The sequence below is a fragment of the Falco biarmicus genome, chromosome 14 (genome assembly GCF_023638135.1).
Source record: "Falco biarmicus isolate bFalBia1 chromosome 14, bFalBia1.pri, whole genome shotgun sequence".
NCBI lineage: Eukaryota > Metazoa > Chordata > Aves > Falconiformes > Falconidae > Falco > Falco biarmicus.
Window position 1 is genome coordinate 11,130,138 of NC_079301.1, and position 16,165 is coordinate 11,146,302.

Here is a 16,165-nt window from a genome sequence, read left to right on the forward strand (position 1 = left end):
GGACAAGAACACCAGGAAACTAAAAGCATCAGATTCTGCTAGGACAGAAATATTAAACACTGATGGAGAGCAGAATTGTCCAGGGAAGTGACCCCGCCTCTACAGGAATTTGGACAAAACAGGCTGCAATACTTGCACCAGAGACCATACCCGTTCCTAGACACCACTGTACTCCATGTAATGGAAAGGGCAATGCCAGCACTGTACAGCACTACAACTGCTTTCTGAGTTCTCAAGAACAGCACTGTACACTAACCCTCAGTATTAAGATGTCTACATGCTGCAAAGGTTCCTCTCTCCTTCCATTGTCTCACTGGCTCCTCCCCAGGCAAGCAACATGCCTCCTTTCCAGTCTCATCCACAAACAATAAATAGTACGAAGGAAGGAGTTAAGAGTGGAGAGGTGACCGATTCCCTGCACGTAGGCGCTCTTACCAATCAAGCCTGACTGCTTCACTTTGTGGGAGGTAGTGCAGCAAATGGAGCAGAACAGGCCCATCTTGCCACTGCGGTCCACGTTAGGCAGCATGTCGAAGTTCTTACACAGCGTCTTGCACCACATGCAAGGGTAGACCCGAGTGTTCTTCTGCAAACACAAAGAACAGAGTTGCCAGAGAGACCATCACAGCTGGTAAGGTCCAACTCTCTTATCCCACTCCACTACTGTATCCACCACAGGACAGCTCTCCTGCAGGGAACACCTGATACCGGAGCCAGGATTGCAGTCTGGAGGTTCAGGTGGTAGTAGCAAAAAAGGCTGCCTTCAGCACCTCAGCTTCTCATTTCTAGGGTAGCCTGGCAGGAATACAGAGCTTGGCAGTCCCATCAAGACAGTTAAATGAAGCCGGCTCATCACAGAGAACATATCCAGCCAAGCTTTGGGGAGACACCCAGAAGAAGCCAGCCCTTGCTAACTGCATATACCAGTGCTGCTGCACAGTCCAGCTTACCCAGTGCCTGACCTGTGCTTGGGTCCAAGATGGGCCCCATGCAGAATGAATAAATTCTGTTTACCTGCTTTAAAGTTTCTCCACAGGAATCTCTTAAATGTTTTGTCAGCAGTAAAAGGCCAAGGGGATTCAAGTCATCTGCTATTGCATAAAGTGCCCTGTGCCACACCGTGCAAAGAGGCTGTGTGCCCATGGAGATCCCCCACCCTAGGCAGCTGACTCCACACACCTTCTTGTAACTGTTGAGACAGGCAGAGTTGCAGAAGCGTTTTTGCTGGCCTTCGTGGAAGAGGTACTCCAGAGGCAAGCCCTTGTTATAGATGTAAAGTCCACAATTGTCACAGCAATTGGTTTTCAGCCCCTTGGTGGCCCGGAACTTGGTGAAGCAGGCGTCGCTGCAGATGCGGTGAACCACATTCCCATTGCTGACCTCATGCTGGATCTGCAGAGACAACATTGCTGTCACTCCCCCCAAACCACGAGGTGCCTCCTCCCGACGCACGTGCACCACTACTACCACAGTCCTGGGGATAACAGGCTGTGACACTAAAACCCAGGTATGTGCCATATGGGAAGCTGGTGTGGACTCAGGCTGGCCTCCCTCGCCAGAAGACAGCAGAGCAATTGGGAGAGTGGAATGGCAGGAAGCAATGACCTTCAGGGAGGGGAGAAGCAGAAACCTTCCTTCTTTTGCTGGAATAAGGGCTGGCTCACAGTAACAAGGAAGGACCTGGGAGCGAGCCTAAGCCGGCTCAGGGGCTGAGGCCTCACACCACAGAAGAACTTGGCAAATGCCTTGCAATGTTCCCAGGCAGGGCCAAGTGCTGCTGGTCACAAGCACCTCACCCAGGACATGGGAAGGACAAGGGATTTGTTTACCTCGCCAGGTTTGTGGCAGACGCTGCAGTGGCTGGTGTCCGAGGCATCTGCGGACTGAGGTGCTGGTCTATGCTGCTGGGCCTCATAGAGGGAGAGGCAGACAGAGGTGCAGAACTCATGGAAAGAGGCACCTGAACCGATCTGGGCAACCACAGAGTCCTTGGTGTTCCAGATCTCCCTGGGGATCAGGATGGGATGTGTTAGTGCAGGGACACACCAGTCCTGGCATGAAGGAATAGGATGGCACACTGCAATGCACAGGACTTTCTGGTGTCCCAAAAGGGTGGCAAGAACTGTCTCACAGCAGCTTCTGTCTTGGCCCAGAGGGGCAGTGCCTGAAGACAGACCATGCACGAGGTTGTTTGGAGAGGAGGTGGGGATATGGGGCATCGAGCCTGGGGATAGGCAGGGAAAGGTAATAATGTGAAGGGGGTGTAGGGAGCATGGGATATGCAGTGTGTGAAGGAAGACATGCAGCAGCAGCTGGCAGTTGGCAGGAATGATGTGGGTGAATCGGATGCATGGGGTCAAAGAGATGGGGACTGGCAGGCAGGGCCGTGGGGCAGGTGAATGGGTTCACAAGCACGGGAGCATTGAGGAAAGGTGAACGAACACACACTTTTTACAGAAGGTGCATATCTTCTTGCCAGGTGGTTTTTTTGAGAAGGTGGTGAGACAGGAGCTGGAACAGAAGAGCTGAGGGAGCCCTTTACGCTGGTAGGCAGTTTGCCCCTTCTGCAGTGGGGTTCGGCAGTTGGCACAAGTCATCTTGGTGACAGTAGAGCGGGCAGCTCGCTGAGCCATCTGAGTGCGTAAAGACATGCGAGTTGAGCGTCTGGTACGAAAAGGAACAAAATCCTCGTCGTTGGGATCATCCACCATTGCATCAGAGTCTTCATCAGAGACTGGAACTGCAAAGCAGCAGAGAAAGATGCACAGAAAACCCTCATGAGGAACTGAGACAGAAACCTCTGCCATGAGACACATGCTGGGGCTTTCTGGGGTCACCTTCCTAGAGTCCCTCTACATGTTCTGTACCTGGGAATAACAGAGGAACCCTTGAAAGATACTCTGTTGGAATTGGAGAAGAGTCGGGAGGTCTTTGAGCAAACTGGGCTTAAGTACAGTTCCTCTCTAGGAAGTCATGATTTGCCAAGGTTGAGCAGAAGCCCAAAGTGTGAACATTTACAGCAGAAAACCCACCAAGAACTGACAGACCTTAAAGAGAACAAGCTGGATCACCAGCCTCCAGCACAGGCAGGTAATGAAGGAGCAACACACAAATACTAGGGAAAGGCAGGGTGACACAACATCTCAAAGAACAGAGACTTCACGTACTTCTGCAGGAAAATCCCCCAAAATGCAACCTTCCTTCAGACAGCCTGCTGCCAAAGAGATAAAGGAAAAAAGTTCCTGGCTGAGGAGATGGAAGACGGATTTCCTGGGAACAGCCCCCGAGATTCATCCTGTTACTTGGTGCTTGCTGTCCATACACCACTGTAAAAACTCTACAACCATTCCTTCAACCTAAGTGCCCTGAGAAAGCAAGACACGTACCCCAGGATGATGACTCATGGGGTGAAGGGACTTGTCCTGTGTAAGAGGAAAGTCTGCCCAGAAGCTCCAGAGCTCCCACCGCACTCACACAACAAACCACCTGCCCACAACAGCCTGGGCCCTGCTCGCTGGCTGGAAACAGGCACTGCCCAGCCCCAGTTACTCACTGCTCTCAGAGGAGTTCACAGTTTCAGGCCTGGCAGCTTCTGATCTTCTGGCTCGTTCACTTCTTTTCTGCTCCTAGAAGACATTCAGAAAATACTTAGGCTAACCACCTGCTAGGACAACCATGGATAAATATCCCAGGTCATGGTGACGTTCCAGCTTCTGGGATTTGCATTCCCAGTAACTCGGCTGAAAATGGATAAAACTCCATGGATACCTGACCGGAGTTGGCAAGATGGGGGAGAGGGGAAAGCAGGCTTATGAGAATGACATTCCGGCGGGGGGTAACAGGGATGCACTGAAACCACATTACAGTACTGTGGCAGTGCACAGGGATCACTGTCACAGGAGACATGGCAATCTCCTTCCCAGAGGGGTGACAAGACAGCCAGTGTCCCTCACAGAGTCTGACAACAACCAGCCACCCTCCATGCTCCTGCAGCATATGTACTTGACTGCATTCTCCTCACCTTCTCAGCTGGCAGCTCGCTTCCCTTCCCAGGCAGGCCTTCTCCTGGAACACAAGCACAGAAGAAGCATGCATTTGACATCTTGCTTTTCTCCAACAGAAGAGGACAGGTGTTTTTCAAATGCAGCCACCCTTTGGGTCAGTCTGCACATGAAACCTCAAGACAGTCCTGGCTAACAAGCACAGTTCTGGTGGTGATCAGACACAGGACAGCTCCTAAACCCACCACCTGTAGTTAAGAGATCCAAACATGCAGCTTAGGAGGAGTCCTGTCAAGGGAAGACCTCCCTGGATGGGGGAGGCATGCTGGGCAGCTACCTCCAGCTGCTTCTGACTTAAGACTGAGCATCCCTTGAATCGAGAGGGACTCTGCCTATTGGAAACACCTTCTCCTAGTGATCTGCAGTTCCAGCAAAGACTCCAGTGATGAAGAGTGTGAGCTAGGCTGATGCACAGCTGCAGCTTTATCAGGGAAGCTCCTAGCTGACGCAAGCATTGATAATCAAAGTTAAAGCTACAAAAGCCAGAGCAAGAGCTTGCATGCACCAAGGGGCACATTCCAGACAGTTATTCCCTGTAAGCAAGATACCTTCCCCAAATCTAGCCCATCAGTAGTGTTGACAATTTCCATAGCAGGGGATGACAGGAAAAGCTGGAGCACAAAACAGACCCCAGCTTCAGCAACATGCAGCAGGATGACCTCCTCAGCAAAAGGAAGCCAAGTTCTGCAGAGATAACTGTAGAGGAATGAAGCTGGGTTAATTAACATTGATAATATACAGCTGTGGGCTGGCTTCAGGGGCAGTGGGTTGGCCGATGTAGATAAGGTGCAGCTGTGGCTGGTTCTGTTAAGTGGTTGGGCAGCCAAGGAAGAGAGAAGAGGAAGAAGCAGAGAGAAGAGGAAAAGAAAGAGAGCACGCCCTGGGTGAGACTAGGAGAAGGCAGCAGAGGGACTGGCATGAAGAGTATGCTGGTATGAGATGGTAAAAGACCGTGTTGCAGCTTGATAGTTTTGAGAGTGCTGCGACAGATAACAACCTACCTGCTGGTGGTGAGGCTTCCTGTGCTTTCAGTACACTACTTTCTTTAAGCGAGTTTTTCCCACTATCATCCCCTTCCTCTGCCTGGTTTTCCTCTGTGGGCTCAGGGGGCAAAGCTGCAGAATTGTTGTCTGGGCTCAGTTCCACCTCTGCTTCCCCTGCCAGCCCTTCCCTCTGTGTGGGTGAGCTTTTCCTTGGTGCCTTCAACCTAGTCTTCTTTGTCTGTTTAAGAGTGAGTTGAGGGGGGGCCATTGGTGGACTTGAGGATTGTGCTGTGATTTCTTCTGTGGCTGGGGCACTGCTGAGGCTCCCAGAGTCAGGAATGGCCTGGGGGGGTAATTCAGGGGCATTGTCATCAGATAGTGCAGGAATAGCAGCAGCACCATCTTCCTTTAGGTCCCCAGAATCATTTTTTGGTGCATCTTCCCCTTCTTTCCATGTTTCTGGAACAAGGGCTTCTCTAGAGAGGGCTGAGTCCACCGGTCCATCCTCCACATCCTGGGAAGGATGTGCCTTATACAGCCCATCCAGACCCTCTGATTTATCTAGCTCCATCAAGTCAGCAGTTTTATCCAATTCATCTAAGACATCAGGTTTCTCCAGCATATCCAAGACACTAGGTTTATCTAGAACGAGGTCGTTCGATTTGTTTAGTTCAGGCAGGCTGTCTGCTTTCACTAGAAGGTCCAAGTCCGCATCTACAGTCATCTGTTTGGATGGATCCCAGTCAGGGGGCTGAAGAACTGAAACTTCCTGGGTAGAAGCTGTTTGGGAGCCCAGGAGATCTTCACCGAACTCCATGTCAGCAGGGAGATCACCAATAAGCGGTTTGTCAGGCAAGGACAGGGGCTCCAAAGATCCTGAAAATTCACTGGAATCCATTTAGAAGATGGCAACTGGAAATGAGAGAGAGACTTGCAAGTTAATGAAAAGCAGTCTAACACAGTGTGTGAATTGTCCACTCTTCTGAACACTGCTGGAGTAAAGCAAGACCCAGGACTAGCGCTAGGCATAACCGGGCTACCAGCAGGCCAACCACATCTACTCAGGAGGTTACAAAACTCTAAAGCCAAACAGCGGCAGCATGATGTGGTAGCTTGGTATAGCAGAGCTTTGGGAACTCCACAGCCTCCACACACCTCACCCCAGCACCGCAAACAGACTTGCTTATGCTGAATGACACAGTGGGGTATCAGAAACTACTTGAGTACCAGTTCAGGAGGCTTCACATGGCTGTTCTGCGGTACGTAATACCCCATTCCCTGCCTTCCTCTCTGTCTCACCAGACACAAATAATATGGTCTGTCCTTTCTCCTGATCTGTTCTCACGGAGCTAACACATTTTATTTTTGAAATATCTTTTCTCTTAAACAGGGAGGCAGAAAGAACTCCTTTACTCCTCTGTAGCCTGTGCCTTGAACAAGATACAAGATGACAAGATGCGTTAATTTTGGCAGAGGAGAGATACAAACTGTATTACACTGTATAACTACAGCTGCAGCATAGCCCCAAAATTACGTGGGCTAATGTTCTGTGTCTGAATAATTGGAAACGCCCAAGTCAGAACTATGAGGAATTCTGGAGAGTGGCAAAAAGAAAGGTGTAAAGCCCATGATGTTAAAAGTAGTCGTTAGAAGAGGAACAACAAGTAGCATAGTAGACTCAAGCATGCAATGCAGAGTTAGGGGGGAAAAAAACAGCGTGACTTTGTGGGGCACAGTCAGTGCACTTGCACAGGAAGATGTGACGCTGACTGCTAACATCAGAGGGACAAAGTTACAGCCCACCTCCTCATGGTCGACATTACTATAGGACAGAAAGGGCAAGACTCTGAGGTGATGCAACTAAGCATTTGTATGAATATTGGCTGGAAACTAATTATACCCCCACAAAGAGATAGCGGTTGAGAAAGCTGAAGGGGGAAAGGGAGAAGGAGCAGGAGTCTACAAGTGGTGAGGCAGAGTAAGAGCTGAAGTAGCATGACATCCCCAAAAGAGGCTGTAAGTAGACACTACAAGGAAGGCACTAGAATCAAAAGATATAGCACCAACCTATTCCGCCCTATCAGAGTCATTCTAATTCTAGATTTGGCACTGTTTTAAGCCCTGAAGCAGAAGATCCAGTATTCCTTTCTGTTGGGGCTTACTATGGGCATAACTCATCTATATCAGTGAAGGAGGAAGCCTGAAATAATTCCCCTGATGATGGCTGATTAATTCTTTCTTTATATCCTTCCCTCTGAAAGGATAACCCAGTCTCACTCATGAACGGTTTACTCAGAACTTAACAGGATGTATTTAGACAGAGAACTTCTGAAACTCATTTAAGCGGGAGTTTAGGGAATCATACCCTACAGCTGGAGTTCAAAGTCATTGCCTCCTTATTTTATCTAAAAGCACAGCGACATTTTCTGTTTCACAGTGGCAGATAAGCACTGTTCCCACAATCACAAACAGAAACTACAGAAGATGTAATCTTCAGAGACGCTCAGCAAGTTTCACCACTAAAGACTTTGGTGATTCTGTTCACTTTTTTTAGTCACAGAGGAGAGAAAGCTCCTACAATGAGCCAATTCCAGAGCAACAGAGGATCTAATACATGTTTTAGGGTGACTGACAGAAAGAACAAAGTTAAATAGAAATAAAGACATATGAAAGAAAGGTGCTAAGGATTTGAAGCAGGTGAGAACCTGCCCAAGATGATAAACACATTTTTTCTCCTACTAGGAATACAAACAATGCCTCCTTCTCGAGGATGTCCCCCACGCAGCCTTCCAGGCAGACAGCAGACCTTGCAACAACAAGCAGCAGAAAGGTTAAGCCACCCAGATGGATAAGGAAAGTTAATTTATAGGTATACTTAACAGGACTAGCATACTCCTCAAATTCATCTTCAGACACTTTGCACGAGTCTGCAATGAACCACGCAGGTGATACTCCTACAGTATTTACCACTTTCAGGTGGCCTAGTCTCTGCTTGGTAGAAATAGACCATGGGAATAATTCTGGAGCATAAGAAATCCATTTGGGCATTCCCTCCCAGAGGATAAGGCAAGCAACAATTCATCCATGAACTTGCCCGGCTACTCAGGCTTTCCAAATAGACCAAAAGCAACCAGTTTCAATAGCACGCACCTTAACGTTGCTTTCACACTTTGGGCACAACAGCATTATGATGCAAGGCAAGACTCTGACAAACTTAATGATGACAAGATTGACCAACAAAATGATATTAAAAGAGAACAAGTCTTCTGGAGATTAAGTCAGCTCCAAACTATCAGTATGTGGTTGGGACAGATACACAGATCTTTCTGCAGACCACTCACTTGTACATTCCGGTTGGAAGCATGGCGCTTGCCCTGCGTGTTCATGGTCCTGCCCACTTTAATCAGCTCTCTCTGAATCACCCTGGCAGAACAGCTCACACGTTCTAGCAAATGACCCAAAACTTACAAAGCTAAGGATTGCTGCAGTCAATCGAACAAAAAGACCATATATTCGAACAACCTGTGCCTATTCACACAAAGAATGGATACCTGGGGAGAGAGTGTAAGAAATATAACTAATAGGACGTTCCTCTTCAGCACATCCTCCGACAGAGCGGCAATCAGCTGCTAAAGAACTGCTTGGCTTGAGCTGCACTGAGACCGGCACTGTTAAGACTCAGTAGTGGACAAATCCTCTATGTATCTGCCTAATCCCCCTTTGAACCAATTTGTACTTGGGGCTTCCAGAAATTCCAGGTGGCAATACATTCTGCAGCCTAACATCTAGTTTTTAAAAAGTATTTTCCTGCTGTTTATTTTAAACCTGCTGCAGCAGAGCTCCATGACAAGGCGATACGGAGCAGATGAGTGCTGATTTAAGATGTATTTATAAGAGTCTGGAAAAGCTGATGGAGTTAAGAGTTGAGGCAGGACCCAAGGAGGTGATGCTGACAAGCAGTTTGACTGAGAAAGCAAGAAATGTCCCTGTCCATCGCTGCAATTCTGTTTCCCTGACAATGAGGTCTGCTTTCAACTGCCAGATGATGAGGATGAAGAGAGCAGCCCTGAGAACAGGAGAGAATGATGCTTTCCAGCTCTACGGGTTGCTCTGAAGTCAAACTCTACCTGAGAAAATTAGAGCTGCCCAGCTGCATCAGGGTAAAAAACGCTACTTCTTCTGTTTGCTCCAAGCATTCAGATTCACCTGGGCTTTCTGCTGAGCTTCACAGTCAGTTAAGATGCCAACGGAATCTGCACTTTGCTGCTGCGGTAAAGGCTCTTCTCACTTTCTCCAACAGAAGAAAAATAGCTTATTGTTTCTGGCAGATGCTGAAATGATCCACAACAAGTCATCACCTTTTTTTTTATTCCAGGACCGTCTAATGCACAGCTCTGTCACCAGGCTCTGGTCTGCTTAAAATCATCCTCTTTCCCAGCCACATACCTGGCAGCAAGGAGAGTACACTGGAACAGACTTGGCCAAACAAAGAGGAGGCAGTGTGCTGAAATCCTGCACGTTACAGTAGATACAACTCTTCTATTGGACATTTGGGAATTCCTTAGTTAGGACTTGGCATCACGCTCTCCAGAGTATTCAGTAACAGGTATTCCTGGGAAGATCAAGTTCATGGACCAAAGTGCCCTGCACAAAAGCCTGAAGCAGAGTGCTTCTCAGGTAGCACGCAAGAGTCTCCAAAGAAGTGATGGGGTGGCTGAGGGCCCTCCCCGAGTGCGTAGGACTGACCACAGAATGCAACTTTGACCGCCAAATCCGACATGTGTGACCACCAGAGCTGCCCTGTCCTTTCTGCCAAAGAGAAGGCACATGGGTCTCCTCTCAGACCTGGAAGCTCAGAGTGAGACATCTCTGCCAGGACACTCAGGTACCCCAAGTGACTAGCTGGGACGTTACTTAGCTTATTAAAGACATCAGCGATGCTGTATCTGCACAGAACTTCCACATGTCAGTGTCCTCAGCTAACTACCAGCGGGGGAATACATGGCCTACCTACAAAAATAAGGAGCCACCATCAAATATTTAATTAAAATCAGACAGTAAGAAAAACCACTGTTGTTACTCCCTCATGATGAACTGAATACCTCAGAAGTCTCTATTGCCTATGAAAATGCCACACAGTTACTCCTTTCCTCTAGCAGAGTAACAGCAACTGCTTGGGTACCTGTCCTAGACTTTTATTTGTGGATATGGATTCAGATTTTCCAAGACTTTTGAAGGCTGAAGGGTTTATCGTTTTCACTATTAGAGATAATTTGAAATAGAAAAAACATTCAATAAAAATCTACAAAAATTAAGACACTTAAATCAACATTCCAGCTAACTCCTACCTGTGAGTTCTGTAAGACCTGAGCAAAGCTCTGGAAGAAGTTCCTATTTTTTGTGCCAAATTTTAGAATAAACAGTAACACCCAACCTAGTATTTCTCAACAAAAATAACAGTGTTCAATACACAGTTCTATCAATAAAACATTAAGAAAATAATATCATGTCCTACCAGCATGGTTTCAGTCAACAGATCTTCAGTAACACTATTATACCCCGAGTGACAAATATGGCAAAAACCAACTTCATTGCTGTGACTAATCCCAGTTTATCTGGGCAGCTGATAGCTTTCCAGATTCAAGCACTGCAAATGTTTATTACAGATTGGTTAACTCATTTTAAAGCAAATGAATGTATGAAGATTCACCAGTAAACTAAGCACACTGCTGAGGACCAGGCTTCAGTCCAGTTGAAATTCTCCAGAAAGGAGCAGAAATGATTTCATTATTCACCAGTGTTTTCGGAGGGGCAGTTGCCTGAGTTCCCACCTGGCAGCCCAGGCTCAGTCTTCAAAGAGCACAACGCCCATCGGTGACATTCTGGTCCGTGCTGCTTGCACACTGTACCACGTTAGACCATTACCGTCTCATTCTTGGCTACTGTGTACACTTGATGACAGATACTGGAAGAGCTGAGATGTTTCAAATAAAAAAAAATTAATAAATATTTGACACAGTCATGCAAGAATCCCACTGCATTAAGAATCAAACATGGTTCAGAAAACACCTTTCAGTGACAAACCTATTTTGTTTATTGAAAGGAAATGGGAAGATATGACCCATTTAAAAAAAAAAAAAAACAAAAACAAACCACAACGTAAGATCTACAGCAGAGGACTCTTCAGAGACACAGACAAATGAACATGAGGACTCGAAAAGCTGGAAGTCAAAGTTGGATGAACTCAGAAACAGCTATTTCCAGATTAACACTATAGCTGATTACTTAAACAACTGACCCAGGGACGTGTAAACCCTCAGTGACCTGGAGATTTTACAACAGCATTCAGTGACTCCCTCCCAGTCAGCTATAGCTATTGCAGATGTCACCAGTCAAGCTCTTGAGCTTGTGCTCTGCAGGCCAGGTTTAGCGAACAGCTATCTCTTCTCATCTCCAAACATATTACTGGTTCTCTCAATTAGAGTGCAAACAGCAGTAGCTGTCACCATGTCCCCTTCAGACCAGTCTTCACGTGTGACTGGAACTGTCTACACAACGGGAATGGGTAGATGGGGAAAAGAAGGGCCTCTCCAGAGCATCACCAGCAGCCTCAACCCTCAAGCAATGGTTTTCCAGCACTCCCAAAGCCAGGAGGTACCAAGACCACCACTAGATTTTTCTACAGCAGGAGCACCAGCTTAGGGTGTGGTCCTCAAAGTTAGTATACAGAGTCACCCAGAATCCAGAAATCCCGAACCCTCCAACACAGAGCAAAACAGCACCATGAGTTTCCTGTTAATTCCTCCAAGGCAGGAATGACCAAACTAGATTTTGAGTTTGCATTCCAGAAACTTCATCCCAGTTTCAAGAAAGTGCAAGAAAGACAAATTTCAGAAATCTTGCAGAACTGTCTAGAATTACATTTACCTGTAGACTCCCTGCAACACTTCAAAGGTACTCAACATTATTCCTGGATCTCAGTGTTCTTTGCTGCTAAACTAACACCTCTGTACTAGTAGCCAAAAAAGACAAGAGGAGCATGTTCATCCATCTGGAACGCCATCCTGGCAGCAGTCTGAAACCGCTTGGATACTCTTCACATCTTTTTGTAAGACCAAGATCCCCTCCCAAGCACTAAGCGTCAAGGCTTTGCAACAGAGAAAGGAGCAGCAAGTCCAGGTACACTAACACAACTTGCTTTGTTTACACGTTAAGGCAGAGGTCTTAGCGGCAACTCAGCTTCAAGAACCAACTCCACTTACAGATCAAGTCAGAGAGAAAAACTCTCCTGCCACTTGTGTCTATAGCATGAATAAGCAACATTTCTTCCAAGGCTCACTACTTGCCACATGACATCTGCCAAAATCATGTTATACACAGGGGAAAGGGGCAGGTGGGTAAAAAAGCTTTGGGAGTACTATCTGAAGCGCAACAAAAAAACATGGAGGCACACAGCATGCTTGAGCAGCAACTGTTGAAACTGCCCTGATGATATTAAGACACTGATTAAAAGACAGAAATAGACAGCAGACCTGAAAGTGATCACAAAGAGATGGCACCAGGTCCCTACCTGTTGCCCAAATGCTGCAGGAGGGTGTCGGGCCACCTAATGCAAAGTCCTGGACACCTCCCACAAGCAGCCACAGCCAGCTGGAGGAAACCCCTGGCAGAGCAGGTGACTCTCCAAAGGAGAGTGCCAGAGCCTGGGAACAGGCCATGGACTCCTCAGCCCTGGAGGTCCTCAAAACTCAGCGGGACAAAGCCCTGAACAACGTGATCTCAAGTCAGCTCTGCCGTGAGCATCAGATCAGCTGGACTAGAGACCTCACAGAGGTCCTTTCCAACCTAAACCTGTCCGTGGTTCTTTGAATAAACCTTACTACAACGGGAAGAATGAGAAGACAAGAGGGCAGTGTCTCAGGGAGGATGTATCTTTGAGGGCAAAACATCTTAAGTGGCTCTTTAAGTGGCCTTACAGAGCCAAAACACTGGAAGCACAAGGTGAGCTGTCTCCTCAGCATTCGGGACAGTCCCAGATCCCTCTGCAAGGTGCCTGCTGCCAGGCCCACAAAAAGGCATTCCAGCACTGGGATGTAACACCGTGTTGCACAGAGCAAGCTCTCCCCCAGCCTGCTGACCGATTCCCTTCCCTTCACCCTGCCGGGGGCCGAGCTGGCTTACGGGGAGCCCATGGCCAGCAGGACGGGTGAAGATGGTCACAAGCACTGCACATTCCTGACCCATGCTGCCAGCAAAGGAAGAAGTTAACATTTAAAACACTCTACCAAGATTAAAACATAATTCCAGCGAAATCCTGCTAGCATAGCCTTCGCTAAGCTAAGAAATTCATTGTCACAGCTGTGGCCTATTCCATGCTTCCCTTGGATTGCTTTCACCATGATCCTTCTGCACTAGAGGCTTCTGCTAGCACACCTGTGTCCCTCAGGGTCATGCATCCCAGCACCACTGATCATAAAACACCTGTAAAAGAAATAACACAGGGGCTCCGTCCCCGGAGTCAGGCTGTGGGCTCAGCCTCAGCCCCCTGGGCTGGCTGTCGGAGCTGCGGAGGAATCCGGTGTGACTGGCTGGCATCCTCCAAGCAAGGGCACTCACAGGAAGGGGCATTTAAGCAGGTGGAGAGAAACCGGATTGTGCAAATACGCACGCTGGGGCCACGGGCTGCAGGTTGGCCATTCCAGGCAGCAGCTCTGTAGGCTGTGGCTATTCCTTTGGTAAAGCTGGGCTGGCAGCAATGACAGAGCTATGCTCTTACCACCAGGTCTGACTCCAGCATAGGCAGGGTTAGGCAAGAAAAAGCAGATTAAGGGGAACGCAGCAAGCAGCAGCGAGAGGGGAAGAAGTTACAGCCTGGAACAACGGCCAGACCTGAAGCACAACAGAAGGGAAGAACACAAATGAAGCTGCTCTGGTCATCATCAGAAAGAGACTCCAGAACCATTTCCCCAGTGCTCGGCTGAGCATCCTACCCTCAACCACCTGACACACACCGTGTTAGCGCTGCCCTCTGCCCACACCGGCATGTCCGACCGCCAGGGCCCTCTCCCACACTGGGCACACGCCACAGCCAGCTCCCAGCCTCGCGGGTGCTCACCCTGCCACCACCAGCTCCCAGCCTCACCAGTGCTCACCCTGCCGTCTGGGGCCAGTCCTGCCTCTGCAAACCACACGGGAGGCGCCGATGCTGCCCAGCACACCTCGGTGGCCATGGCCATGCTGCTGACACGCGGCCCAGCCCAGCCAGGCTCCCGCACACGGGGGCTTTGCCTCTTCCAGCGGCACAAGGCAGCTCGGTCCCGCGGGGCTGCACCCATCCCTGGCAGGGCCTGGGCCTCGAGAGCAGCACATGGCACCCAGGGCTCCAGCACAGGCGCCAGCCCACAGGGGGACCCCCGGACCGTGCCCCACTCCAGGCTCACCCCACACACGGCGGGGGCAGGTGGACAGAGTGGGCGGCCGGGTCACGGACTGGCAGCTGCGGTGTTCTGCGAGCACCACAGACGCTGCTCCGCGTAGTGACAGCAGCATAAAGGCTGCGTCGCCCAGAGCCACTGCCCGGCGGGGAGAGGCGAGCCCAGTGGGTGGCGGGGCAGGGCGAGCCCCAGGGTGGCTGGGGGCCATTTGCTGCAGCTCCCCACGGCGGGGACGGGTCCCCTGGGGTGGGCACACCGGGGAGGTCAGTGCACCGCAACCCCCTGGGCAGGCACCGATGTGGCAGAGGGCACAGCCGACCCCCAGCACCAGGGTGGGGGCCGGCCGCCGCCACCCCCCCCCGCGTTAACCGGCACCAGGGCAGGGGCTGCGTGGGGGACAGGTGTCAGGCCAGGGGGGCCCCAGGCTCCCGTGGCCTTGCTCGCCCCAGCAGGTGTGAGGGTCGCCACGGGGTCCCACCCCCCACGCCCCGCCCCAGCCGAGGGGCGGGGCCTGCTTCCCACACCCACTCCCCTCCCCAGCGGACACGGGGCCGGTGCCGCATCGGGGTGGGGTCCTCGGGACCCGCCCCACGCCGCAGGGCGCCCCCAAGCGGTCGCCACTGGGGGGGGGAGCGAGCAGCGCCGGCCCCACCCCCTCGCGGAGCGGTAGGCCCCGCCCCCTCCCGCCAGGCGCGCGCCGCGCCCCGCCCCCCACCCTGTGTGTGGGGGGGGGTCCCACCCGCCCCGCCCCCCCGGGACCCGCGCCACACGCGCCTGCCCCACCCCCACCCGTGGGGCCAAGCACCGGCGCCCCACGGGCGGGCGCCCCACGGACGGGCGCCCCGAGGCAGCCCCACGCCGCGCCGCCGCCCCACCTGTGCCTCCCGTGCAGCCGTAGGGAGGCGCCCGCGGCCGGCACCGCTCGTACCTGGCTCCCCGACGCTGCGCCGCCCTCTCTACCCAAAGCCCGGATTCGGGTCGCGGCCCCTTTAAATGGAAGCGCCGCTCGGAGCCCTCAGCGCGCTGCAGCCCGAAGGGGGGCGGGGGCAGCGCTCCATTGGCTGTGCAGAGCGAGGGACGCTTTCCCATTGGCCGCGGCGGGGCCCAGGCTCGCGAGACTCGCTTGCAGGCGGCGGCCTCGGAAACGTGGAACGGATTCCCGAACCCGGGATCGGCGCAGCAGCCCGGACTTCGCCGGGCGGCCGGAAAACCCGGAACGGATCAAAGCAGAGGAGCAGGAGCGCGCGAAGAGACAGCGCGGAGCCGAGCGCGGGCAGCGGCCGCACCCCAGCGGGGCACGGCGCGGTGCCGGGGGTGGTCGGCGGGGGGGGCACGGGCCGGAACGGGGCAACCCAGTCCTCGCCGATGCCCGCGCGACCACCCGCAAAGTGCGGAGCGGATCGCGCGGAGTGGGCTTGCCACCCCACTGCCCCCCCACCACACACACCTTAACCCTCTCGCTGCCGCCTCCCGCGGCCCGGGCCCTGCTGCCGCCCCGGGGGGCCCAGACCGGCCGCGCCGCCGAAGCCTCTACCTGCGCGCGGGGGGAGCCGCCCGGCCGGGTCCAGGCGCCGCCACCGCCTCCCTGGAGCTGGAGCGTCTCCCCGGGGCGGTGAGTGACAGCGCGGCCGGGCGGGGCTTCCGCGGGGGCCCGGGACACGGCACCGCCCCCAGGAGGAGCTGCCCC

The 16,165-nt window shown here is 51.7% G+C and overlaps 1 protein-coding gene across 7 annotated transcripts in view; it reads right to left on the reverse strand.

The window, feature by feature from the left end:
* ZMYM3 (zinc finger MYM-type containing 3) overlaps positions 1 to 16,122 on the reverse strand; it is a 33,391-nt gene extending 17,269 nt beyond the window's left edge. For 2 of the 7 annotated variants that reach the window (XM_056359233.1, XM_056359226.1), the window contains exons 1-8: positions 16,013 to 16,106; positions 5,063 to 5,956; positions 4,022 to 4,065; positions 3,554 to 3,626; positions 2,449 to 2,740; positions 1,830 to 2,007; positions 1,180 to 1,392; positions 436 to 586 (exon numbers count right to left, since the gene is read on the reverse strand). In XM_056359233.1, the coding sequence (XP_056215208.1) occupies positions 436 to 586; positions 1,180 to 1,392; positions 1,830 to 2,007; positions 2,449 to 2,740; positions 3,554 to 3,626; positions 4,022 to 4,065; positions 5,063 to 5,942 (1,831 nt within the window). In that variant the 5' untranslated portion in view covers positions 5,943 to 5,956; positions 16,013 to 16,106. The other 5 variants (XM_056359230.1, XM_056359227.1, XM_056359228.1 and 2 more) reach the window with 5 other exon arrangements.
* Positions 16,123 to 16,165: the final 43 nt, after the last annotated feature.